The 27,689-nt window shown below is 47.0% G+C and overlaps 2 protein-coding genes across 2 annotated transcripts; one reads left to right on the top strand and one right to left on the bottom strand.

Moving 5' to 3' along the window:
* The first annotated feature begins 113 nt into the window (after positions 1-113).
* On the top strand, positions 114-20,107 carry AK7 (adenylate kinase 7). The gene is made up of 18 exons (XM_061559412.1): positions 114-274; positions 3,333-3,542; positions 4,199-4,307; positions 4,433-4,527; positions 4,987-5,097; positions 5,209-5,292; positions 5,401-5,489; positions 6,569-6,659; positions 8,000-8,077; positions 8,509-8,658; positions 9,188-9,316; positions 11,340-11,502; positions 12,421-12,549; positions 13,681-13,755; positions 15,176-15,373; positions 15,808-16,025; positions 17,776-17,934; positions 18,747-20,107. Exons 1-18 carry the CDS (start codon positions 188-190, stop codon positions 18,783-18,785), a joined length of 2,214 nt encoding a protein of 737 aa, XP_061415396.1. The 5' UTR covers positions 114-187; the 3' UTR covers positions 18,786-20,107.
* Positions 18,941-27,689, bottom strand: MRPL28 (mitochondrial ribosomal protein L28). The gene is made up of 6 exons (XM_061559413.1): positions 27,206-27,689; positions 22,958-23,156; positions 22,057-22,209; positions 21,137-21,271; positions 20,129-20,215; positions 18,941-19,750 (listed from the first exon to the last, which is right to left on the bottom strand). Exons 1-6 carry the CDS (start codon positions 27,520-27,522, stop codon positions 19,643-19,645), a joined length of 999 nt encoding a protein of 332 aa, XP_061415397.1. The 5' UTR covers positions 27,523-27,689; the 3' UTR covers positions 18,941-19,642.

Here is a 27,689-nt window from a genome sequence, read left to right as displayed (position 1 = left end):
CGGATTCCTCCTCGAGTTTAAATGAACACTGTGATCTCGTGTGCACTTTGTAAACGCGCTCAGCCTCGGCAGCCAATGGCTGCTCAGCTCGCCCATTGGGGTGCACTCTGTGAAAGTGCCACGACCACGCGCGACGTTGCCACGGCAACGTTGACAACAGAGAGAGCGAGAGGAGAGGCCGGCTGCCATGGAGGAGGAGGCGACCGCGGCTCCCAGAGCCCGCCGCGTCTTCATCAACCGCGTCGACTCGTTCCTGGGTAGGAGCCTCGCGCGGGTGAGTGGGGTGGATTTGGCTTGTTGGATGAGTTGGGCTGGGTGAGTGGGGTGGGTTTAGCCTTTTTGGGTGAGTTGGGCTGGGTGAGTGGGGTGGGTTTAGCCTTTTTGGGTGAGTTGGGCTGGGTGAGTGGGGTGGGTTTAGCCTTTTTGGGTGAGTTGGGCTGGGTGAGTGGGGTGGGTTTGACTTTTTGGCTGAGTTGGGCTGGGTGAGTGGGGTGGGTTTGTCTCTTTGGGTGAGTTGGGCTGGGTGAGTGGGGTGGGTTTGATTTTTTGGGTGAGTTGGGCTGGGTGAGTGGGGTGGATTTGACTTGTTGGGTGAGTTGGGCTGGGTGAGCGGGGAGGGTTTGACTTTTTGGCTGAGTTGGGCTGGGTGAGTGGGGTGGGTTTGACGTTTTGGATGAGTTGGGCTGGGTGAGTGGGGTGGGTTTGACTTGTTGGGTGAGTTGGGCTGGGTGAGCGGGGTGGGTTTGACTTGTTGGGTGAGTTGGGCTGGGTGAGTGGGGTGGGTTTAGCTTTTTTGGGTGAGTTGGGCTGGGTGAGTGGGGTGGGTTTGTCTCTTTGGGTGAGTTGGGCTTGGTGAGTGGGGTGGGTTTGACTTGTTGGGTGAGTTGGGCTGGGTGAGCGGGGTGGGTTTGACTTTTTGGCTGAGTTGGGCTGGGTGAGTGGGATGGGTTTGACTTTTTGGGTGAGTTGGGCTGGGTGAGTTGGGCTGGATGAGTGGGGTGGGTTTGACTTTTTGGGTGAGTAAAAAGGAGATAGTACAAATACTGTAAGTAGTTACAGCAACAAGGGGCAGTACAAACAATTTACATCGCGTTTTCGAGACAGTACAAAGTATATATTACAAACGTGACATGGCCATGAATGGTGTCAAATTCATCATTTCGCTGGAGGTGGGTTGATTCATTATGTGGCTAGTGACAGCCATGTGTTTGCATTAGGACTTAATGACTGATGAATGGATTTTGAAATGAATGCTTGCATGCGCGAGTGGATGGATGACTTAATAACTTAGAGGCCCTGGCTTTAGATGATGCTCAGTTTCTCCTAAAATTGCATCTAGAAATACAGCAAGGACATGCAGTCTGGGATTCATTATCTCCATCGCCCGTGCAAAGGCAAGACGTCTGTCTAAAAGTCGCATGAGCAGTGTTGCATGAGCGTTCCCACCACAATGAGCCGCGGTACATGGCAGGGTCATAGATTACTCAAGTGTGTTCAAAAGCGTTGAATTGCACCGACGTTAATAAGGGACACAGCAATAACCCCTTCCCCCCCAAGGAGAACACGCCAGCAAACGTGGCTTTTCTCTAGTGTCGTGCTGTGCAGCTGTTGAGTTGTGATGCACAAACCCGGCCTTAGAGCACAAATGTGGCTCCTGGGATATTAGCAGTGAAACGAATGCTCCCGAGACTGTGAATTCTCACTGTGAAAAGCGAGGCACAATTCATCAACTTCAGCGTTCCATGGAGGTGTCATGGAAACGTAGATACATGTTAGACTTGTGCCACGAGTCGCCGAAAACTGGAGCCTACAATTAGTCGGGGGGCTCAGTGGAAAGGGCACTTGCCGAACGTGCAAAGATGATAATAAGAATATCAATGACTTTTGTTTTACCCAGGAAAGCCTTGCTGATTCTCAAGACGCATTTGCAGAAGGTTCCTGCATTGGGATGTTTCTCACTTGAGTTCTCTAACCATGGGCAGATCCATGGCTCAAGCTCTTTCCAGCCCATCTGTCTTCCTTAACGTTGTTTTTTTTTAAACCATCACCGGATGCAGTTTAACATTATAGCAAGGACATTTGGGATGTTTAGCTGATTCCATTAACAAGTGTTTGCCTTCATTGGAGGAAATCGGAGTACTCAGATAAAACCCATGGTAGCAAGGGTGTAACAGTGCAAGCTCTGAAAATATGTCTTTAAGAATTTCTTACTGTTCTGCCATCTCCTATATGTATGTATTTTGAACTTCTTTCACACCATATATAGTCAATCTCATACTCCCAGGCAATCTCCCATCCAAGCAGTATCCAGGGTCAATGCTGCTTAGCAGCTTCTGAGATCTAATGAGGTCGGACACATTCAGCATAATTTGGACGCAGGTAACAAGATATCACTGGTGGAATATACGAATGTGAAACTTAGGTTTATGTGCTCGTGAAATAAGCCAATGCCAATGGAGGTCAGGCACATGTGGGGTGATTTGCGCATAAGCGATAATTATGGACATTGAGTAGTGGAGTAATTTGAGAGGTTGGGGCAGAGTGAGAGGCCAGGCAAGAAATATTGTGACCTGTCTCTAAAGATATTTTTCAAAAAAGATGTAACGGAGCACTTTCAAGAAATTTTGACAAATTACAAGCCCTCAGTGTTACTTTGCGAAAACCGAAATAGTGGAAAACAGGTTTTATTCATATCTTGTAAAAGAGACCAAATCTAGAAGATGTCCTGTGAGATGATGCAAACCAAGGGAGGACTGCGAGATAGAGTGAAAATCTTAATTTTAGAACTTTCGTGACTGCAGGAATTATTATTTGTTTCTTTCGGTTAAGTCACGTCTAAAGATAAAATAATAAATTAAATTAAATAATAGAATACGACGTTTCGATTGCAACACAAGCAATCATCATCAGGTATAATGAAATAGCGACATAAAATCTAACCAGAAAACTATAGACAGACATATTAGCAGACAGATATCACCAAGATACATAGAGAGAGCAACACAGGTAACAGAGAGAGGTGATAGAGTGAAGGCTGGCACATGTGTATAGGATAATTATATTAAAAGCTGGGACGCATACCGTGGATAATACTTAATGCTTGGCAGTGGATTAGAATGGGCCTATGGGATTCTATATATTAGCCGGGCATGTTGCCCAAAACATCCCTCGTAGGAGGTATTTTGTTTCTTGTTAAGCGTTGCATCAAGTGGGAATATGAATAATTCATTTATTTTTGACCAGATGCTCCATTGTGTGTGGATTGTGCGAGAAAAGGTGTGTGTGTGTGCATGACCAAAACATTGGCAATCATTGTCCATTTTTGCTCATAGCATTTGTCGGGCTGTGTGGTCGGAGCATCCTTGGAAAGCATGGAAGGGATGGAAGAGGACGAAGAAGAGGAGGCGCATGATGAGATGGATGGGGAAGGATCTGGACAGGGCCCATCAAAGGCAGCTCGTGTAAAGATGACTTACCAGGTTGTGGGCACCCTTGGACAACCTGAAAGCCCGGAGCCTGATTTTGTGCAGCAAATCGTGAAGGTATTCGCAGCAGTCAAGGTTCACTACTGACGATGCGTTCCCCAAATTTCACCAGGCTCACTGTTCATGAACTCTTGGAAGTGCTTGCACAAAGGATAGTAACATCTCATCCTGTGTTCTTTGGAATCTCCAGCCGAATGCACAATTTACCACCTTGGTCACAAGTGATCAAATACATCCATTCTGTAGGGGAAGTGCTCTTTCCAATAACGTTTAGTAACCCAGCAGAATTTGTGTAGCAAACCTGGCTCTACTGATGAGACCCAGAAAGTCAAACCAATCCCAGAGGTTTGCCTGCTTAAACCAAATGTTGCTCGATAACATTGGTTCGAAAGCCTTATTGGCTGATGGACTGAAGATTTATGATACTTTGGCAATGTAACAAACTCTCATATGTTTACTGACATTGGATTATTTTGTAGCAAAATAACATGAATGTCAAAATATACTGCTGGAAAGCAGACATCTAAATTGTAGGTGAAGGATGACACATCACAAGGTTAGTAAAAAGTCAGAAAACAATAGGCCTAGTCCGTGTATAAGAATAACAATTATTACCCCTTTTATGCACGTGATTTATTCTTTGGATAGACAGATCGAAGTGTTTTTATTTATTTATTCTGTTCATTTGAGTTTTCCGCTTATACTTTTCACAGCCTTCGTCACGCGAAGACCTGCTTTGCCATCTGATGGAGTGTGACATCATTGTTTACAACATCACGGAGGATGCCGATCAGACAGAGGAAGCCTCCTGGGCAGTCACCGGTCAGAACTGCCACAATTGGATTTACCGCTGGGCCATAAGCAGATGTTATCGCTGAAAATATGTGGAAAAAAACATTGGCTTTTGAGTTTGGGTTAACGTTTTTTTTCAAAATGTTGTTTCACAGAATTTCATGAGAAGTTGAAAAGCTTTGAAAATCCCAAGATGTTTGTTCTGTTGTCTACGATAATGACATGGGCACGTACCAGGCCTCTGGACCCTGTGAGTGCAAAATACTGATTGTCGTTTATTTACTCAGGAAAGTCTCAGTCTCTTTCAGAAGAGTTTTGAATTGGGGTAATGTTTGCCATTTTGTAGAACACCAGGGTACCTGGAAAAAACCCATTCATATGTTGAACTTCTTTTGCACCGTACATAGCCAATCGTACTGATCGGAGGTGCAGGGGGAAATAAAACAAACACAAAGAGCAGTTCGAAAGAAATTCGTTTTCAATCAATCGAGAATGAGTTTTCAATTCACACGAGGGAATAAAGCACAAAGCGCCAGAAAGATAGAGACTCAATCCATTGGATAAATCTCGCGTAGTTTCTGCGATATGAACAAATCGCGTGTATTCAGGGCGAAAGCAAATGGGCAACACTTGTACACACACTCTCCGCGACTTAATGAGGAGTTTTATATTTGGCACGTGCACTACAGTGTTATCGTGTTGGTCCCAGGATGATCCAGAGCTGGACTTCACGGAGGAAGATTACCGGAGGAGGAAGCCCCATCCCAACTTTACACAGGAGATAGATGTAGAAAGACTTGTCATCAAGCTGGGAAAAACGGTTAGTGCTGCATAACACGAGTACAGTCTTTAATACATGGTGTGAAACAAAACAACAGATTCACAAACAATATATTTACCACTTCAGCGTGTGATTCTGCTTGCTTTCCAGAATAAAACCACGTTCTCCACCTTTGTGCTGGCATCTGGTCTCGTGTATGGAATGGGAGAGAGTGTTTTTCATCACTTCTTCAAGGTAACTTTGTTTTGCTGATAACACAAGATAACATAGACTGCCACGGTTGTGTCATGCGACTCGTTTGCAAAGTGAGCCTTAACAGCGCAGAGTTGTTGTTGGTTGCAGACAGCGTGGCTTGGAGAATTGTCTGCCCTGCCGATATACGGACCCGGAAGCAACATTGTCCCAACTATCCACGTTAAAGACGTAGCTGGGTAAGAGATGCTGCCATGGTGAAATGGTTATCGCGCTGGACTTGCAATCCAGAGGCCGTTGGTTTGATCTCCTGGCGCGGCAGGTCAAACAATGTTGCAGTCTTCTTAAACCTCCCTGCCTGTATCCACGTAGCAGTGTAAATGGGCAGGTTGCATGTGGTGGGATGAAGTGTGGGTACTCCAACCTTTTCCAAGATACCTACTGTGGAAGAGTCCGAATATTGATTTATCCTGCAGGAATCTGACGAGCTACAAAGCTATTTTTTACAGATGTCCAGTAGTCACAGAGTCACAGATGTCCAGTCGAGCAGGCCAACAAACCCTCGCGAGTGGCTGTCTAGGACTTCCTCTCGTGGAAGCCCTTCCACCAGCAGTAGCGTGAGCAAGCAATTGCAGAGCTGCATCTTTTCCTTTCATGCTAAATTGCGGGCCAATTATTTACCTATCAAATCATCGATCCATATTAATGATTGCGCTAGTGATGCATGCATTGAATTGTGCGTGTGGGAAGCCATTCATTATAATTCACGCAAATGAAGTGAACAAAACTGTACAAATTAGATGAAAATAAATAAGCGCTCAACAGACAAAGGCAAACATTCAATTGTTTTGCAATGCCACCATAATGCCTGGTAATACTAGTCCACTTTTGTTAGACTGAGCTCCAACTATATTGTCAAATACACCAGTTCACCAGGAATGCACCGATAAAAGTATTTTTTTATATCTCTCAGGCTAAGTATGGTTGAGCCTGGATAGTACAGTATCTGGATCCGCAACTACTGGGCATAAAACAGCTGCTGTAAGGCTTTCGCACAGCTGCATCATCAGCAGAGGGCAGTGCAGCAAAATCTATTGTTGTACTGTACTATGTTCCGGCATCTATGCTCCTCGCCTTCATCAACCTGCCCTGACCAGCACGGTGAAGCATGGTCAGAAAACCCACGTCACGCGCACAGCAGTGGGGAAGCATTCATCCAGCAGTGGATTGACAAATGGGCTGTGCATGAAGAGCATATGCTTACGCATTCATGGTGAATTGCTCATAACATTTCAATATGTCTGTCTCTTTCAAACAGTGTGGTGCAGAATATATTGGACAGAAAACCAAAGGTCCACTACTTGCTTGCTACAGACAGCTCAAAGCACACACTGGAGGAGATCGTCAAGGTATTTGCTTGACATTAAGGGTTGTATTTTAGTAAAACATAGGGTATTTAATCCATGTTCTCTTACCTTTTAATTTGATTATGCTATTAGTTTAGTTTCATTAATCTTGCATTCCTTATTCTTATTATGTAACCAGTGTCACTCTTGCGAACTAGACCACGTTCGTGTGTTTGTCTTAACGAGTTGTTTCCACGTCTTGCTGAGTTAAATATTGAATTGGATTTCATGGACTGTAGTTTATGAACTCATGCATGACAGTACAGCACCCGTGGGATTGGCAGCCGCATTCTTCCAGCGGTCAGTCAGTTCCAGAACTTCGTTCGCCCAGCACCGCTGTGTTCGCGGATTCGGCGAACAACCCTCATCGGGATTTATGGAAGGTTCAGCGTGTGATGTGTCACGTGGTGTGTGTTTTGTTAAAAAGTCTCGCACTCGAAATCTCACCGAATTTCTGGAGGTGGCAGCAACGGGGCTGTTACCGCGTAGTGTCATCTCGTCAGCGCAGGATTAATAAAAAAAAGTTGTTTAATTGACTTCTGTGAATGCCTTTGCCCTATTTTGTGTATAATAAATGCTGTCTTATTCTTGTTTTTTTCGGTAAAGTCACGTAGAAGGAAAATAATAAAATAATAGAAATATTTTTTATGTTTGTTTAATTGTATTATTTCCTTTCTACATGATTTTACCGAAAGAACCAAGAATATGAATCCCTGCAGTCACGAAAGCTTTAAATCAAAATGCTGTCTTGTTGTGTTATTGGCTTGTTAACGTGCTCGGGTATCATTTTTAATGCTTTATAATTGAAGTTAAAAGAGGTGGAGAAAGGAGTATCACGATTACTCTCGTTAAGATAATCCAAAATATTAAATAATTTGTAAAAGTTGTGTTGCTATTAGGGACATAACCTATAATGAAACTGGCAAAATTTATCAAAGAGTTGCCCAAAATACGGTGATTAAAAAAAAAACTGCAAAAAATTAGGTGATGACATTACAGGCCATGCGCCTTGCCTCTCCCATGACATCATTACGTGTGATGTCATCCAATTGTGCGGCTCAAAAAGTAACGTTATCATTGATAATTAAGCGCTTCTAAACGCGTGTTGAAAAAGCGGTATAGAATTCACGTGAGCGCATGCATGTTCATCCATAATCATACATGTAGGGGTTGATAATAACCTAAGGGTCACATGCACTCTCAAATCGTGAAACTGCATATTTTACGAGTATAATATTTGACATCTTTACGTGAAAGAACTGTTGATATAATAATTTACCTTCACTCGAATCCAAGTTGAAATTCCCGTAACTAAAATTTGTCATGAACTTTGCATTTTACAGGCCATCAGCAAACACTTGGGACCTGGTAAAACCATAAAAGTGCCCAAGGAAGAAGCACTCCTGTCAAGAGACCTCGTGGTAATGTCATCTCTGTCTTGCATACCGCTCTTGGTATAACACAGCTGTATATAGTAAGCAGTTGATCTGTATACATGTGTGTGTTCAGAGAAATAACTCTTCCTAGACCTCTGCAATAATTTCAATGTTTTAGGAGTAATTTAAAAGCTAATGTAAACAATGTAAAGATTACGAGAGAGAAACAATAGTTTTAAAACTATAATTTGGCTTAACAGCTGCAGTGCTGGTTATCCGATCTATCATTTGCAATATCGTGGAATGTTACGTGCCCCTCTTTAAAAAAAAATCATGAAGAGGTCTGCGTGTTGGGGTAGCAGGGGTCTGTGAATCTCAGCGGGTTTCCAACTACATTGCATAAACGAGTGAGTGGTCTACTTGAACGCGCCTCCCAAGCGTGGAAGACTGAGCGACTCCCCCTTGTGTCGTGGCAGCAATCGGATTACGACCACCTGCTCGTGAATCTGCGATTCGATGCGCAGTTCTTGCGCGGGGGCATGAACATCCACTGGGTTGCTGAGGGTGGCCTGGTGGAGAACATCGCCACCATCGTCAGGGAGTACAAGGAGACACGAGGTCTGCTGGTGAGAACCTTTTGCTCCCCTCGAGCGCGCTCGTGCGAACGCTCCGCACTCGTTTCGTGCGCTTGAAAGAATCCCACTGAAGCGTTGAATTTTTCTCGAAAGTCGAATTACAGTTTTAACTGATTCTTTCAAGCATTTTTGGCAATTTGGATGATGTTTAACCATCTTTGCAAGCACAATGTAAAATAATGAGCAAGAGTACTTGTTGCCTAACCCATTTGGAGCAACTCGATCTGTGGTTAATCTCGAGCGTCCGGGGAAATGTGAATATCATATGCATGAATCAAATCAGTTTCATTTATAAAAATCGATGTTTAAGTTTGTTATAATTGCCTTAAATAATGCGAGTAATAATCTATTTACTATTTTGGGAATTATTGTGTTGCTATCCATTTGTAAATGGTCATACGAATAATTGCTACAGTAATCAATTACTTGAATAATGAGATAGCCAGGCTCCGAGTTGCACCCCCCGTCAAAACATCCCCAGCGCGTGCGCATCCCTCGCGGGTGTTGTTTGCGCTCACAGCCCATGCGTGCCTGCGTGCTTGGCCCGCCTGCCGTGGGGAAGACCTCCCTGGTGGAGAAACTCTGCAAGCACTACAGGCTGCACCACATCAAGGCCAAGGACGTCGTAGATGGGGCCATCGAGAGGCTGGTGAGCAGCGTGGTGGAGAGCTGCCTGTTGAATTTGTGATTTGCGTGGCTTTACCTGCGAAGCACGACGCTGCCGTGATGTGCCGATTAACACGCTCGGCTCGGTGGGCACACTGACAATCCAGAGGCTGCCGCTTTGGTCTCCTAACGTGGCACTTGAAGCAATGGGCAGGTTTTTCTCTTGTCTACCCAGCGGGAAAAGATGGACACACCACAGTAAGTCGATCAGCAAGTCACACGTGATAGGGTAAGTAAGGTACTGTACTGCCACCTCTTCCAAGTTCTAGCCTGTGTAGGGGAGTAGGCCAAAGTACCCTCGAGAGGGGCTCGCTAGAGTCCCATCTACTGGCGTGGGCCAGTAGATTGCATTGCTTATGTGAGATGCCCAGCAAGCTGACCCATTTATAAATCTGACAGGCAGCATGGTCAAGTAGAGCGTGGGGAGGCCCTCATCTAGCAGTGGATTCACAAATCGGGCTGTACATGTATGTGATCTTGCAATGGGTCCCACGTTGGTGGTGAAGGGCACTCTTGTCTGTAAAACACCAAGGCAACACAGCAGCATTTGTACAACAGGCCTCACTCCAGGGTTTTCTGCATAAACAAATGCTGCTGGAAAACATTGCTCCATAAAGCCCAGAGGCTGATGGACTAAAATGTTATTTTAAATAATACATCTCAGTTCAAGGGACCCTTGTGTATGAAAAAAATGTTTTACAGTCTTGGAGGATAATGGGTAACATTTAGAAATAATACATATACATTTTCAGTCCAATGATTTTCTGTAAAAAAAATGTGGAGCAAGAATTGTTCAAGCAGGTAAACTCTGGACTGTTTTTGACCTCCCGGGTCTCAATGGTGGCATTAGGCATGTTGAATAATTCTGCTACATTATTGTCAGGAGCGATTCATGTGCTTCTAATGCCTAGTTTCCACAAACAGCCAACTCGAGTCGATTTGAGGGCACTCGATTTGGCCAGAACTCGAGTTGAAGGACAACTGTCGGTTAAAAGTGTGGCGTTTTCCATTATTCTCCAAGCTACTCAATTTATCACACGAGTTTGACAGGCCTTTCCCAGAAATACTTCCAAGTAAGATTTTCTCAGAAATGCTTATGAATTAAAGGTCAAGACCACGTTGCTGGCAGAGTTAAACGTTGAATTAAATGTAAAATCAAATGTTCATGTTGTCCCACAATGTTTTTGAATGTTACGTGTTTGGTGATGTATTTCCGCTTGGCCTGGATCTGATATAGGAATTTCATGTCAGCCTGCGAAGCGAAATTGACCCAGATATCTCTGCCTCGAGCTCGAATTCGCCGCCAACTCGTAGGAGAGCAATTCGCGTTTATTCTCGAGCTCTTTGGCTCGTGGAAATGAGGCTATAGTGAATGTCTCAGTGGGTAGAATGTGTCAGTGAGGCTGCAACACGGGGCGCCACGGTGGCGAGAAGTTAACTACCTCGCCTGGTATACAGGAGGTCGTGGGTTCCATCCCGACCCTGATGCCTGCTGCTGTATATTTGGAGTTTGCGTGTCTCTCTCTCTCTCATCATCATCATCACGGTGGTTAGGAGATGTTAAATACCTCGCCTGGTATACAGGAGGTTGTAGGTTCGATCCCGACCCTGACGCCTGCTGCTGTATATTTGGAGTTTGCGTGTCTCTCTCTCTCATCATCATCATCACGGTGGCTATGAGATGTTAACTACCTCGCCTGGTATACAGGAGGTCGTGGGTTCGATCCTGACTCCTGACACCTGTATATTTGGAGTTTGCATGTTCTCCCCGTGGGTTGCATGGATTTTTCTCTGGGTCCTCTGGCTCCCCCCCCCCCCCCCCAACATTTAGAAAGATGCGTTTAGAGTATTTGGCTGCTGTAAATTTGCACGCGATAAGCCACTTCATTGAGCTATGATTTGAGGCCAGGTCGCTTTTGAAGAAGAGCTATATAGCTTAGTGGACCTTTCCTGGTTAAATACAATTGGTTAAGTTGACATGCAGGGATACTTCACTCTGCTTCCAGGAGAGGATAGCAGCTCGGGCACAGAAGGAGGGCGAAGAGGAGGAACACAGAGAGACGGAGGAGGAAGAGGAAGGAGGAGGAGAAGCAGAGGAAGAGGGGGAATCAGCTCAGGATGCACAGGAGCTGCTGGAAGCTGTGAAAGAAAGCTTGGAACAAAACAATGGTAAAAAATAATAAATGTCATACAGGGTTTGTGGAGCATTCAAAGATGGATCCTGTTACAGACAATCATAAACTAAATACACATGTTTGTAGTTCTCATATTATACATTCACATATATGCAAAACATGATACCATGGTAATGGAAATATAAAAACGTAATGTTAACATCACCACAGCACTGGAATGGGCTTTTTATGTAATTCATCGACTTCCCGTGTAAAAGCCCGAATGATGCTTACATTAAATTCTGTCAGTGTCAGATTCTTTTTTTCCCGTGCTGCAATTCCTGTTCTGCAGAATTTACCAGATGAGCAGTTGAGGGTTGGCTCGAACCTCCTTCCTCAGTCAATAAAATCAGGATTGCTTTGTCGGGTGTCAGTAATGGTTGCTCTTCGCATATCTGCCAGGCGAATGTGGAATTTATTTACCCCTGACTCAGGACTCTAAACAGGCGACAAGCTTGTTCAATCGGGAAATTCTTTCGTCCAGGGTGGGTTGATCACACACATTTATAAACCTCCCAAACCCACTTGGGCTACGAGGTGGCCAGGAGATGTCAGTACAGCAAGTGGATTTAATTAATCTGTGCAGAGCTTTGAGTCGTATCTCCTTAAATGTGTGGTGGGATTTCTCATTTTGAAAATAAAACGTGCTTCAAATCGCTTTAAACACTTGTCATTGTAGTGCGTATTTAATGTGGCGCTGCACTCTGATGTAGGAGAAAACATTTATTAAAAGTATATTTAATGAAGTAGAACGTGTTGTCTATATTTATTTAAAGTTGCGCATTTTGATGTGACGTCACATTTCTCAACCCCCCCTCGTCACACATCGTCACAAATGTCTGACCCCCCCCCCCCCTCCCCTAGGTGCATGACGTAATTTATGGACGGCCCCTAATGTGTTTGATCCCAATAGGTCGGCTTGAGGACACGTACCTGGTGAGGTTCTTCAAGGAGAAGCTGCGCTCCATGTCGTGCCAGAACCAAGGGTTCATTTTGGACGGTTTTCCCAAAACCTACGCCCAGGCCAAGGAGCTGTTCACTGGTACGGCGTTTGAATATCAGAACATCGAAAAGGTTGTGTTGGTGCAGGGCGCTGGCAGTCTGCTGCCCCTTCCACCTGCTCTCCCATTTTTTTTCGCCTTCGCATTGATGTTTGTTTTTCCCAATGTATATTTGACTTTATGTGTTTACCCTCACGATATTGTCTTGCATAGCTCTTTTGATTTAGATTTTTTTTCATGGAGTGTTGAAAATGTCAAGTGTATAGCGCTGTGCGATCTTTCAATGAAAGGCGCAATATAAAAATAAATTATATATTATTGTTACTAACGAGATGGGGCCATTCAGTTAAAGTAGTTTGTTAAGGCAAGAAACTCCGTGGGAGGCATCTGTCTCACGCGTTTACTGCTTTCATTATGATGGAAATTCATTGTCGCCGTCATCGTGGTTATGTGCAGTTGACGGAATAGGCATTGGCGTGCAACCTCCAAGACACCGAATGGCAAATTGAGATGAACTGAAAGAAAATAAAATACAAATGAAACATGTATAAACGTAGCGTACAACCAAATCACTCTGAGTGTACCAGACCTCTTCGAATCTCAGAAGCAAAGCAGGCTTGAGCCTGCTACATACTTGGATGGGAGACTGCCTGGTGATACGCAGCACTATAGGCTTGGTCGTCAAGGTGGCCAACATGTGACAGTATGGTGATGAATTCTTGATTCTGTCTGTGTAGAGGTTTGAGTGTTACCCCCTCCGATGCATGGGCTTCCTCCACGTTCTCTTGTTCCCCACCCAAAGCAAAACACTGAAATTCAATTGATCAAACATCCCTGTGGAATTGACCAAACGAAAAAATATAAACCTTTCGTTGGTAAGAAACAAAAATATAAATAGTAAAAAAACCAGGTTGCTGTGACCAAATTGTAAATGCTGATACCACATCAGGTTTGACTCCAAAACATCTTGAATACACACATCTCGTGCTTTAAAGTTGGGCATTGAATCAAGCGTTCTCAACCCCATCGAGATTTCACTCCCAAAATGCGGACCTGCCAAGCGTGTGGCACAACAGAGGAAACTTTATGCTTCATGCGCATAATGTTTGGGGAATTATTGTACGCCGTTAAGTAAATTCACCAAGAGTTTTCCCTTCTTCTGCTTGCAACAGGGGAAGACGATGCTGAGGAGGAGGAAGACGCAATATCGGGCAAAGAAAATCACTACGACAAGAGCATCATACCAGGTGTTGCAACGTGTGCTATTTCGACACCACATGCGATGGACAGATAGCGCCAAATTGAATCAACTCGCCGTGCATGCTGCTCTCATGACAATGTACACTGCCAAGTGGCAAATCCCTATTATGATTATCTATGGAAATTTCATGAACTCATATTTTAAAAAAAATTCGGCACAATTTTTTTGACGTTCATTTTTACGTAAATGTTTACATACAGAGCACATACAATGCCATCCAAGGCATAATACTCCCCCTGATAGGTTCTGTGTATTGGCACATTTCAGATAATAAGAGGGGGAAGAGGAAGGGGAGGAGGGGGCATCACTTCTCTTAATATCAGCCCCCTGATTGTGAACCACGTTTATTGAAGCTCAGGACAAAAGTACTTCAGCACCTAAAATCGAATAGACGTTTAAAACATTACCATGAATATTGCATTGACAGTTTGGTTCTGATCATTTCAGTTTGAGTATATTTTTGTTTGGCTGTATTGTACTTGGGATCAAGCTCAAGAAGTCATCATGGACAATCTCTGGATGCCAACATTCTTCTATAGTTGACATCTGACCATCAAGGGCCACTCTTACAGTTTCCTCACCGTCCAGCTTGCCACCGCAATGCTTGTCCTGATCATCAACCCTCCATCATTTTTATATTGGCGTGTCCCACTCATTGCAATCGCTTTTTTCTTAATTACATGCACAACACTTCCTCGCCAGGTTCCCTTAAGAGCTTTAAAGTTTGCTTACCCTATCCTTCCGTCAAATTCCTAGCACCCTCCGCATGCACTTGTTTTTTCAAAGGCCAGAACTATTGCAACTCTTTTCAACTAAGGTTGAATGCAGACATGCATTCGCTCCATCCCTGTGTCTGTCCGTGTGTCTGCTAAACATGGGGTCATCTTAAATCCTATGATGATCCAACACGTTTTATTCGTCGTGTTAAGTTTTGTAGCTGTGAAGGACGAGGCGGAAAAAAGTCCACCGCCGACTTGGTCAAGCACGAGGATGTCACACACCATGCGGGCGCTTCTCCTCTCGTGACGTCGTTGTGTGTGGCGTCATTGTGTGTGACGTCATTGCACGCGGCTAGTTGAATATTATACTTCTGATGACAAACACACTTCAGAAAGCGTTACAGAACCATGCATGTGCATGATTTTTCTTCATTGTTGTGTAATGGCTGCATGGTGAGTGAAACTCGCTGACCCGAGCAAGCAAAATAGACATTCCTCCTACCTCGTACACCGCCCTTCAAATCGCCCAGCAGAAATTTCCTCTCTCTGTCTCCTGGCCTCTTTCTCGTCAACCTTCCGTGCTTTCGGAACCTCTGAGAATGTGACGGTGAATCTTCAGGACTGTCCTAATTAGACCGTCGTTGTGCTGAGATCCGGGTTTTTGCCACGGCTGTGGGGGCGGTGCAGACTTGGTGGTTTCCCTGGAGGCCCCGGACGATTTCCTGCGTGACCGCGTGATGAACCTGCCCGAGGCCGTGGTGTCCGGCACTCACTACACCGAGGAGTCCACTCTGCGGCGGCTGGCCGCTTTCCGCGCGCACAACACCGTCGACGAGACCATGCTCAACTACTTTGAGGAGCAGAGCGTCGCCGTCGCGCACTACGGTGGGCCCGCTGCGTTGTTGCCGTCGCATCGATACGCGGTGGCAGGCGGTTCAATTGCACCAGCCAAGCGAACTATTAGGGTCATCATAGATAATATGGCTGCATCAAATGTAGGCACATTTATCACGCTCATTAACGTTACAAAAGACTTGATCACTCGCGTCTCTATATTGTCTGCATCTGTCTTCTGCCATCTCACTACATTTTTATACCAGTCGAAGATATTTTAAAAAATGTTAATTTTTTATTTTGGCTTATTCTGAATTATGGTTTACTCGAGTCTGGATTCAGAGGTTTCATTCTGTGGTGCTTCTCCCTGTAGTGCGTGGGACTCATGGTACAGCGCATGGCTTATCACTGCACAGGTGTTACTGAGGCTGATGCGTAGCCAGTGAATTCGACACACATTGTTTAATATTATCCTTACTTTGCAGATGTAACCAAGGAAGATGCTGAATTCCTGCTGCTGGCACACCAGCTGCTCAAACGGATGGGCGAGCTGCGCAACTACGGCCTGACGGCCGAGGAGAGGGAAGAAATCTTCCGGCGTGCGGCGGAGGAGAGGATGAGGCAGGAGGCCGAGAAGTGGGCCGAGTGGGAGAGACACGAGGCGGTGGAGGCGGCCGAGAGGGAACGCAAGCTCAACGAGTGGGTCGGTACTCTCCCTCCAAGTAGCACCTCGCTCGCGTCGGCTGCTGCGTAGTGGACCAGCCTCCACTGTTAACAACGGACCCGTGCTTACACGGGTCCATTGAATTTATTTTCGCACCGTGCATTGGCAACCGTGCTAATCGGAGGTGCGGGGGAAGGACAACAAACTCAAACACAAAAAGCAGTTCTAAAGAAATTGGTTTTAAATTTAGATGATTTAAAAGTGCACAGCTCCAGTGGTTTCCTAATATCGGAAGAGCTTTCTAAACGGCCGCAGAAGCGCATCTGAAAGCGCGCGATGCAGTAACCGTCTTTGTTCGATGGTTAAAAACGCCGCTGCGAGGATGACCGGAGTTTGTGGTCAACCTCATGTAATAAACGATCTGCATTTATGATTTGTTTTGTATGATCCCCCTGCAAATACTTTAGGGTTTATTATTTTTGGATTTGTATATTACATTTTATTGCAAAGTTCACATCTTGAAAAGGTCTCTGAAAACAACTTTATGTGGCAGTTGGGGTTTGACACGGCCATCATGTTTAAGTGTAATGTGCTTGTGTATGCCACTTCCGCCAAGCTTGGTTGTATTCGCAGCAGGTTTCAACGGACAATGTTCACAAGATCTTTCTGGGACAAACCGCAAATGGAGGTTTGGTACCAAGGCTGAATGCAGAACATTCAGGAGGCAAGAGGCTTTGGGACCAAACCTCCACTCGGGGTTTGTGCCAGGTACCTCTTGTCAAGACTGTCTGTTGAAACCTTGAGTACAACCACTGTCGAAGCACTCGGAGAAGAAAGGGTGAGCGGGCTTCACTGACACAATATACCGACACAAGATGAACTTGGCCAAATGTTGAAGCCAAGCAGTGGTGATACCACAGGCGTCCTTGGGGGGGGGGGGGCATACATCCCCCTTAATTAGCAGCAGTACACACCCCTAAGCACCATGTGCCCCCCAATTTGGAGGCTGGAGAGGTACTTGACTTCGAGTTATGTAGGTCATCACGGCCGATCACCCATATTCCTCAACAGTTACTCAGTTAACACCTGATCATCAAAGGTATGCTCTTCAAGTCCCCTGCTTACTGAGCTTTACATTAAGGTTATGAACATGGACCCCCTCCGTTTAGAGCTGCCCTATTAAGTGCAGTTGCGTTCAACATACATATATAAATTTGAAGTTTTCGGTAAAGTCACGTAGGTATAAAATAAAATAAATTAAATCACGACGTTTTGGGCACAACACAAGCGTCCGTCACCAGGTGGGACAACCACAGCAAGAAACAATTGCTGAAGTGGGCAAAAGGGCTGCCGTGACAAGAGGCTATATACCTACGTGACTTTACTGAAAGAACCAAAGAGTATACATATACAAGATTCGTTCACCACATGGGACGCTGCCGTGGTGTAATGGCTAACACACTGGACTTGCAATCCAGGCGTCACCGGTTTGTTCTCAGTTAAAACGATTGACAAGTTGCTTAGAAACCCTGTTCACCGAATAGTAGGAATGGGTACGGCAGTTAATCGGCAGGTCGCGTGTAAAGTGTGGACACTCCTACCACTTCCAAGACGTCTGGTCAACGTGGAAGAGCAGGGCAATATCCCTTGTAGAGGGGCTCTCTAAAGCTCCCTCTCGTGGAGCTCCTTCCACCGACAGTTAAGCGAGCAGGAGACTTCAGCGCTGCACCGTCACCGTTCACCACATGTGCAGCGCTTTAAGGGATCGATGACCCCGTGTGCGTTGCAGCAAGCCAAGCTGGAGGCAGAGAGGCAGCAGGAGCAGGAGCTCCTGGCCCGCGAGACGGTCCCCCTGCGCGAGTATCTGCTCGCACACGTGATGCCCACGCTCACCACGGGGCTCATCGAGTGCTGCTCCATGCGACCCCCAGACCCCGTCGATTTCCTGGTCAGTGCTGGTGCCCTTTGGATTGGCTTGTTTTACTAGCATGCACACCCGAGTTTCCACTTCAGATAACTCATTTCCATCCACATCACACTGAATGCGCCAAAATCCCGTAAAGGTTTTGGAAGCTAAGCAGGGTTTGAGCTTGGATGCTTGGATGGGTGACCACCGTACACACGAAACAGGTGGTATAGGCATTGTGGGCGGTGCAGCAAAATAATGTTTTCTTCAAACAGGCTGCACATGTCCACATGCTACTTCAGTGCCATTGGGAATGGCTTAAGTTTCCAAGCACGTCGAACCCAAGTTTCACATCCGCGTAATTTACTCGTAAGAAATCATATTGCCCTTGACCAAATCACCCTAAATGTCTCCTCAGATCTGGACGCTCAGCCAGATTGAACTAAGTCCGCACTTTGATGACAGTCTGGGAATTGGCTATGAGGTGGCTGGGAATGGATTTTTAAATCCATTTGGAACTTTGAGTGTTAGCACCTTGTGTTTTTTTTTATCAGCTTACTCCAGTTTCCTCCAGTATTCATAACACACATTGGTCTAACATCCTAAAAAAACTATCTTGAGGCTTTTCTGGGTAACAGGCATTCATTTGCTTTAATAACCACAATTTGACATTGGTATTCATAAAAAAAAAACTATTCTACAACTTCACTGTACACTGGGCAGATACTCTGCAGGTCTCAATTATAAAATAGCTTTTAAACTTAGTTTCCTAAGATGCAGTACTGTATTGCGAGAAATTGTGGAACCTATTGTTTAATCAGTGCATTTGCATTGGTGTGGTGTGTCTGTTGCAGGCAGAGTATATATTCAAGAACAATCCTCAGGTTGACTAAGTCAAGCTGATCCACCCTCACAGAATGGTCCAGAGAGCCCTTTAAATGCAAGCCATGCATGCGAATTACATTTAACATTAAAAAAAGAACACCACTGTTATACAATTGTCACAATAGAAATATTTTTAAGACGGGAACATAACACAAAACACAAGTTCTCAAGTGTAAGACGCATTTTAATTGAGAGCCTGCACAAATGTACGTTTTTGTGTGACAAAGGTTAACTTAAATATATGTTTTAATAAAAAAAATGTGTTTGGCAGAGTGCATGTTTGTTCAACAATCGTTATGACGATGGATAAACAAACACAAGTGGTGTAATTCTTGTTTTATGTTTCTTGTTTGTGTTTTCGTGAAAACGTGTTGACATCTCTGTTAACAACACTGGTAAATTACCGAGACATTCCATGTTGGCCATTCTACTGCCCAAAGCTCACTTGATAGATTATTTCAGCAGTGGTTTTTAATCCAGATCTCAAAAACCCCAGATCTCAAGTTGACCAAGTTCTAATGTTCAGCTTATTGGTCAATAAACTGTATGGAATGAAAATGGGTACATGACACAGCATCATACTGCACGTGGGTGGCCTGAGTTGGATTTAGGATCACCGGTGAAACATTTTAGCCCTCTCACTCAGCGTTTCTCCAACTCCAGCCCCCGTGAGACACCCACGGCACACCATTCCACATCTACCAATCTTCCAACTTCATGTGCAAAAAATAACCCACGGCACGTTGCACGCTCACGCACGCTAACGCATGCTCACAACAGTTGTTAAGCAAAAAATAAAGATGCATCCTGCGGGCCAGCGAGGACTGGGGTTTGAGAAACAACGCTCCAAGTCAGCAGCTGCAAGTTAACTGCGCCGCTCGTTCTTGACGACCACGGCGGGCTCCTGCAGTTGCATAGCGGTCACTTTCTCCACCAGCTCTCTCACGTAGACTTTAAACAGCGGCTCAACGTCCTGCAAGAAGACGCCTCGGTGTCAACACCTCATCGTTTCTAACGCACCACTTAAACCACTTTCCCTGTTCAATAGTAGGCATGCAACCATTCACCATCGAGTGGAATGATTCATTTTCACGAGGAATAGTTTGATTCGAGAATCGGTGAAATTCGTGCGATTGTCATCTCAAATAGGATTCTATTTTTTTCCCCCTTTTTGTAACAGTATATCATTTGCTAAACATTATCTCGTACACAGTTTTCAATGTATCGCAAGTGTAAACATTGATTTTAATCGATGAATCAAAGCGTCGTTACACGCCTACACATCTTTATGTGATTGGTACACAAAATAAAAATCAACCTTGCAACTGTACCGTAGCAGTCACTGTCATACCTTCTTTTCTAGTTGTCTTTGCTTTTCAACAGCCTCCACCAGAGAAAGGCCAACCCATTCTGCCTCCGCTTCTGGAATCACAAACTCCTGTACAAAAAGCACAACAGTCAGAGATGCTGCTCAAGTCACAGAAAATATATACTATGTCAATTCTAGATTTGAAGCTTTTGTGACTGCAAGGATTCATACTTTTAGGTTTTTTTGGTAAAGTCACGTAGGTAAAAATAATAATAGTTAAAAATAACTCAATTAAATTCTCGAATCAAACTATTGATTTAATTGAGTTATTTTCATTTATTATTATTTTATTATCATTTTTTTACCTACGTGACTTTACCGAAAAAACCTAAGAGTATATACTATGGAAACTGCCCTTCTTCATGCAATACTTTGCAAGCGTGAACACAACGGTGCGGGCTGCAACACGGCAAGCAGATGGCAAGTGCAGAAAGTGGTTTGAATCCATCTGCGTGGAGCTTTTGAGTGTTACGCCTTGTACCTGCGGAATCTATCCGTGTTCCGTTTTCCTCCAATTTTGCCACACACCCATTCATTGAATCTAACCAAAAATCATAATGCAGACTCCCCTGCAAAAGTCTTGGGAATAAAGTGAGGCTTTGCTGAATTAAGGGCAGTATCAATATAGTTCACCCTTCATTATATATGGGTGGATTCTCTGTATTGCGGCTAAACCGTGCTTACGGAGAAATTATATGTTCACGCGCGTTGCTTTCATTATTAGCTGCTTCTCATTCATCGACAGTCAGTGATTCATTGCCCATGTGAGTGCATACATGTCGGCAGGTAAATGGATTACTTACAGAAGCAACGAATACAGACAACACATTCTTTGTCTTTTACGAAGATAAACAATACATATATTTTCGTTATATCCTAGTTTACATCTGTTTTGCATTGTCTGTTTGTATTTATTTCTGGCCACCCCTTCCTCCCCATGACCGTGGATAATCGAGAGGTGACTTTATTAGTTCCTTGTTGGTCAGCTACCTTGTACTTGTTGTAGACAAACTCCCTCTTGACAGGATCATCGGGGTAGAGCTGCGTGTCTTTGCGAGCGAGACGCAGCAGCAAGGTCCTCTTCAGCTCCATGCCAAACTTGGAGTTGAGGTCCTCCTTTGGGGTCTGTTGTAAACAATTGCAGCAGAACATTCAGTGCTGCTCGCAAAGCACGATTCGCATCCGGCAATAGTTCAGGATGTTTTTGTCCCCTTGTTTATATTGGAGTCGCAATGATGCGTACTGCTGCCTGCTATAGGTAAATTGGACACTGATATTCAGCAGATTGTCACATGTCAATATGCCTTAGGCAGGTATTGTTATTCCTTGTGCTGTGGGTATTTATGGGATGAATCAATTATTTTATGTAGATGTAGTGAAATATACATATTACTAATAATGCAGTTGTAAGTTAAATTAACTTAAGTTAATTTACGAGTTGAACAGCATAACTGCTGATGGAACATCTTATGCAGGTTTATGCCCTATAAACGAAGTACATTTTAACTGAGAGTTCTGGACTGATGAAAGGAGTAACTGGCAGTTCAACAGGGGTGAGCTCTCAGAACCATTTCTCAGGAATGAAATCCCAGCTTGCATGTCATTTCCCATTACTGGTCACATTGGCAATAATGACACTCACTCTACTCACTCGCAAACTCAAGAGCACCTTTTCAAAATATGTATTATAACAAATCAAAAACCCAACCTACACAATGTATTAGTTAATTCACATCCATACCACGTGGGTATTTACATCAGAGGTGGCCAGGTTAAAAGGGAAAACGAAAAACTGCGCCTTCTGGGTCACACGATGAACACTTCTATACCCGTATCGTCCGGTCTAAAATCTCCATTTAAAAATGTGGTGGGTTCGTGGTGGGGCGTTCGAGGAGGGACTGAAGATTCACCTTGAGGATGTAAAAGTCAAATCCGTAGGCATTGTCAATTAGGTCCAGAGTCCTCATGGTGACGGTGACGCTGAACGTGTGGTCCAGGATCTCGCTGTACAGATCCCGCTTGAACAGCTGGGGTTTCCACAGCCTGCGCAGCTTCCGCGAGAGCTGAAGGGACAACACAGCCCGGCTCCATGGGGGGGTTCATCATGATGGTGCTGCGGGTTCTCACGCGAGGCCCCGTACGCGCCTCAGTGCGACGAGAGGCATTTTATTGTTTGTTTGCAAAGTGTGATGAGATCTCCACTGTGGCTATTGGTTGGTGTAACAACAGCGCACATTTGTTGCCTACGCTCGAGATACTTTCCTTCACACATTTCCTTGTCTCCTTTGTAACCAGAGTGGAGTAAGCAATTGAAGGGTTGCACTTTTGCCTTTGGTTTCTACCGTCTCCACATGGTTACATTGAGCTGTGTGATGGCTCACTTAGGGTGGTACCACACGGAATAAAAACACTATTAAACTACAACTACATTTTTATTTTTTGTATTTTACCAGGCGAGGCCCACTGAGCTATATAGCTCTTTTCAGAAGCGACCTGGCCACAAATGATAGCTCAACAAAATGGCTTATCACGTGGAAATGTAAATATATATAAATGTCAAACAGCCAAACACTCTATAAACGCGTGCTTCTAAATGTGGAGGGAAAAACCCTGGGGACCCGGAAAAAAAAATCAACGCGACTACGGGTAGAGTTCACCTAAACTCAAAATATACAGCGGGCGTCAGGGGTCGCGATCAACTCCGCGACTTCCTGCATACGAGGCGAGGAAGTTAACATCTCGCCACCGTGGCTAAACAGACGGAACTCCGCCGCCGCGGGCGTAAGGTCCGTGGGCTCGCAGAGGGCCGACCTTCTCGTTGTTGGCGTAGGTGAAACCGTAGAGCCAGCCCTCGCCACCCCAGAGGCCGTTCTGCGACTCGCGCGGATAGTAGACGGGGATTGCCGGGTTGCGCTGGACGCGCCACCGCCTGCCCGTACGCGAGCACGACTCCCAGCCGTCCTTGCCCGGCACAAAGTGCACCGGGGTCGGTTCTCGGGGCACCATGGAGCTGCAGGAGAAGACGCGCCATGGAGTTAATCGACGTCTCGCACCGTCTCGATCACTCATCACTGTGTGTGTCTGTCTATCACTACCACTGTGTCTATCACTACCACTGTCTACCACTACCACTGTGTGTGTCTGTCACTAACCACTGTGTCTATCACTACCACTGTCTACCACTACCACTGTGTGTGTCTGTCACTAACCACTGTGTCTATCACTACCACTGCCTATCACTACCACTGTGTGTGTCTGTCACTAACCACTGTGTGTCTGTCACTAACCACTGTCTACCACTACCACTGTGTGTGTCTACGACTAATCATTGCCTATCACTACCACTGTGTGTCTGTCACTAACCACTGTCTACCACTACCACTGTGTGTGTCTGTCACTAACCACTGTCTGTCATAATCACTGTCTATCAGGGGATGTTTGAGGGGGGGGGAAGTGTGCACACAAATCTGTCTGTCGCCTGATGAAGCTGGTTGTAATTACTGGCGAAACATCGTACTCAGATTGTAAATGTTGTGGCTTGGCTCTCCAACACACCGGTTAGTGCTGTACGAGTGACGAATTGGCCACGTTCTGTTTACATGACAACCCTTACTAGTTGGCCGTGTCAGGTGGTGGAGGGTTTAACGACACATTTATACATTTACGCGATCTAACCTCCAAAAAAACCTCTATTATGTCAAAACAGACTGTTGTACTGTACTACTAATGCTGCCGTGCTTGGAGCGCCTAACGCTCCCCGCCTTCAGCAGACCCGTACGGACCGGCGCGGTGAAATGTTTACACGCTTTCATAAGTGACAACTACAACAAAACAAAAAGGGTCCCATTTTGTGGCGTGGTGAAGTATTTATGCTCGAATGCCTCTCCTTCCCTCACCCTCCTCAACTGACGACCGAGGGAGCCCCCCCACCTCCCTCCTCATGGTGGTGGTGCTATGTTCGTGAGGTGGAGGTGTGTGTAGGTCGGGGCAGGGTGACGTGGTGGTGGTGTATGTAGGGGCAGGGTGACAGGGTGACGTGGTGGTGGTGGAGGTGTGTGTAGGTCGGGGCAGGGTGACGTGGTGGTGGTGGAGGTGTGTGTAGGTCGGGGCAGGGTGACGTGGTGGTGGTGGAGGTGTGTGTAGGTCGGGGCAGGGTGACGTGGTGGTGGTGGAGGTGTGTGTAGGTCGGGGCAGGGTGACGTGGTGGTGGTGGAGGTGTGTGTAGGTCGGGGCAGGGTGACGTGGTGGTGGTGGAGGTGTGTGTAGGTCGGGGCAGGGTGACGTGGTGGTGGTGGAGGTGTGTGTAGGTCGGGGCAGGGTGACGTGGTGGTGGTGGAGGTGTGTGTAGGTCGGGGCAGGGTGACGTGGTGGTGGTGGAGGTGTGTGTAGGTCGGGGCAGGGTGACGTGGTGGTGGTGGAGGTGTGTGTAGGTCGGGGCAGGGTGACGTGGTGGTGGTGGAGGTGTGTGTAGGTCGGGGCAGGGTGACGTGGTGGTGGTGGAGGTGTGTGTAGGTCGGGGCAGGGTGACGTGGTGGTGGTGGTGTGTGTAGGTCGGGGCAGGGTGACGTGGTGGTGGTGGAGGTGTGTGTAGGTCGGGGCAGGGTGACGTGGTGGTGGTGGAGGTGTGTGTAGGTCGGGGCAGGGTGACGTGGTGGTGGTGGAGGTGTGTGTAGGTCGGGGCAGGGTGACGTGGTGGTGGTGGAGGTGTGTGTAGGTCGGGGCAGGGTGACGTGGTGGTGGTGCTGTGTTCGTGAGGTGGTGGTGTGTGTAGGTCGGGGCAGCATAACGTGGTGGTGGAGGTGTGTGTAGGTAGGGGCAGGGTAACGTGGTGGTGATGGGTTCGTAAGGTGTAGGTAGGGGCAGGGTAACGCGGTGGTGGTGGTGCTGTGTTCGTGAGGTGTAGGTGTGTGTAGGTAGGGACAGGTTAACATGGTGAGATGAAGGTGTGTGTAGGTCGGGGCAGGGTGACGTGGTGGTGGTGGTGCTGTGTTCGTGAGGTGTAGGTGTGTGTAGGTAGGGACAGGTTAACATGGTGAGATGAAGGTGTGTGTAGGTAGGGGCAGGGTGACGTGGTGGTGGTGGAGGTGTGTGTAGGTCGGGGCAGGGTAACGTGGTGGTGTGTAGGTAGGGGCAGGGTGACGTGGAGGTGTGTGTAGGTCGGGGCGCAGGGTGACGTGGTGGTGCTGTGTTCGTGAGGTGTAGGTGTGTGTAGGTAGGGGCAGGGTAACGTGGTGGTGGTGCTGTGTTCGTGAGGTGTAGGTGTGTGTATGTAGGGGCATGGTAACGTGGTGGTGGAGGTGTGTGTAGGTCGGGGCAGGGTAACGTGGTGGTTGTGGTGTTGTGTTCGTGAGATGAAGGTGTGTGTAGGTCGGGACAGGGTGACGCGGTGGTGTGTGTAGGTCGGGGCAGGGTGACGTGGTGGTGGTGCTGTGTTCGTGAGGTGGTGGTGTGTGTAGGTCGGGGCAGCATAACGTGGTGGTGGAGGTGTGTGTAGGTAGGGGCAGGGTAACGTGGTGGTGATGGGTTCGTGAGGTGTAGGTAGGGGCAGGGTAACGCGGTGGTGGTGGTGCTGTGTTCGTGAGGTGTAGGTGTGTGTAGGTAGGGACAGGTTAACATGGTGAGATGAAGGTGTGTGTAGGTCGGGGCAGGGTGACGTGGTGGTGGTGGTGCTGTGTTCGTGAGGTGTAGGTGTGTGTAGGTAGGGACAGGTTAACATGGTGAGATGAAGGTGTGTGTAGGTAGGGGCAGGGTGACGTGGTGGTGGTGGAGGTGTGTGTAGGTCGGGGCAGGGTGACGTGGTGGTGGTGGAGGTGTGTGTAGGTCGGGGCAGGGTGACGTGGTGGTGGTGGAGGTGTGTGTAGGTCGGGGCAGGGTGACGTGGTGGTGGTGGAGGTGTGTGTAGGTCGGGGCAGGGTGACGTGGTGGTGGTGGAGGTGTGTGTAGGTCGGGGCAGGGTGACGTGGTGGTGGTGGAGGTGTGTGTAGGTCGGGGCAGGGTGACGTGGTGGTGGTGGAGGTGTGTGTAGGTCGGGGCAGGGTGACGTGGTGGTGGTGCTGTGTTCGTGAGGTGGTGGTGTGTGTAGGTCGGGGCAGCATAACGTGGTGGTGGAGGTGTGTGTAGGTAGGGGCAGGGTAACGTGGTGGTGATGGGTTCGTGAGGTGTAGGTAGGGGCAGGGTAACGCGGTGGTGGTGGTGCTGTGTTCGTGAGGTGTAGGTGTGTGTAGGTAGGGACAGGTTAACATGGTGAGATGAAGGTGTGTGTAGGTCGGGGCAAGGTGACGTGGTGGTGGTGGTGCTGTGTTCGTGAGGTGTAGGTGTGTGTAGGTAGGGACAGGTTAACATGGTGAGATGAAGGTGTGTGTAGGTAGGGGCAGGGTGACGTGGTGGTGGTGGAGGTGTGTGTAGGTCGGGGCAGGGTAACGTGGTGGTGTGTAGGTAGGGGCAGGGTGACGTGGAGGTGTGTGTAGGTCGGGGCGCAGGGTGACGTGGTGGTGCTGTGTTCGTGAGGTGTAGGTGTGTGTAGGTAGGGGCAGGGTAACGTGGTGGTGGTGCTGTGTTCGTGAGGTGTAGGTGTGTGTATGTAGGGGCATGGTAACGTGGTGGTGGAGGTGTGTGTAGGTCGGGGCAGGGTAACGTGGTGGTTGTGGTGTTGTGTTCGTGAGATGAAGGTGTGTGTAGGTCGGGACAGGGTGACGCGGTGGTGTGTGTAGGTCGGGGCAGGGTGACGTGGTGGTGGTGCTGTGTTCGTGAGGTGTAGGTGTGTGTATGTAGGGGCAGGGTAACATGGTGGTGGTGCTGTGTGTTCGTGAGATGAAGGTGTGTGTAGGTCGGGGCAGGGTAACGTGGTGGTTGTGGTGTTGTGTTCGTGAGATGAAGGTGTGTGTAGGTCGGGGCGCAGGGTGACGTGGTGTAGGTGGTGTGTGTAGGTTGGGGCAGGGTAACATGGTGGTGGTGTTGTGTTCGTGAGGTGTAGGTGTGTGTATGTAGGGGCAGGGTAACATGGTGAGGTGTAGGTGTGTGTATGTCGGGGCGCAGGGTGACGTGTGAATCGCCGCCTACTCGCGGTAGTGTTGCGGCAGGCGCGAGTAGACCCCCTGCTGCAGCTTCAACGCCTCCCACATCTTGGGCGGGTACTTGTGCAGCGGCATGGCGCCTTTCGCTCGCCTCCACGCGCCCTCGCCGCGACGTTGACAACAATCGATTGAAGGCGATGTTAAGAGAGTAACAGCGCCGATGTCGATGGATGCTTTTTGGTGATCGATTAATCGGCTGACGGAGTCGCTCTGACCGCGGTCACTGCGTGGGTCGAGGCCACTCCAGGCGACACGATGCGCACCAAGACGGATCAACCGCTCCCGACAAACCCTCCCGGTCATCTATCTGACTATCTCCGCCGTCGACAACGTGAAAACGCATCGACGAATATCTTATTTTCTTTTTCTCTGGGGGTTATTCTCCAGCGAGGTGAATTCGTGAGCGCGCGACTGTGTTTTTAGTAATTTAGCATGGAGCGTAAATCGGGACTGCTGGAGCCTTTGCGAGA

Source organism: Lethenteron reissneri, chromosome 25 (assembly GCF_015708825.2).
Source record: "Lethenteron reissneri isolate LAM-NWPU_2019-01 chromosome 25, ASM1570882v1, whole genome shotgun sequence".
Classification (NCBI taxonomy): Eukaryota; Metazoa; Chordata; class Hyperoartia; order Petromyzontiformes; family Petromyzontidae; genus Lethenteron; species Lethenteron reissneri.
This window is presented reverse-complemented; position numbering and strand designations above follow the sequence as displayed.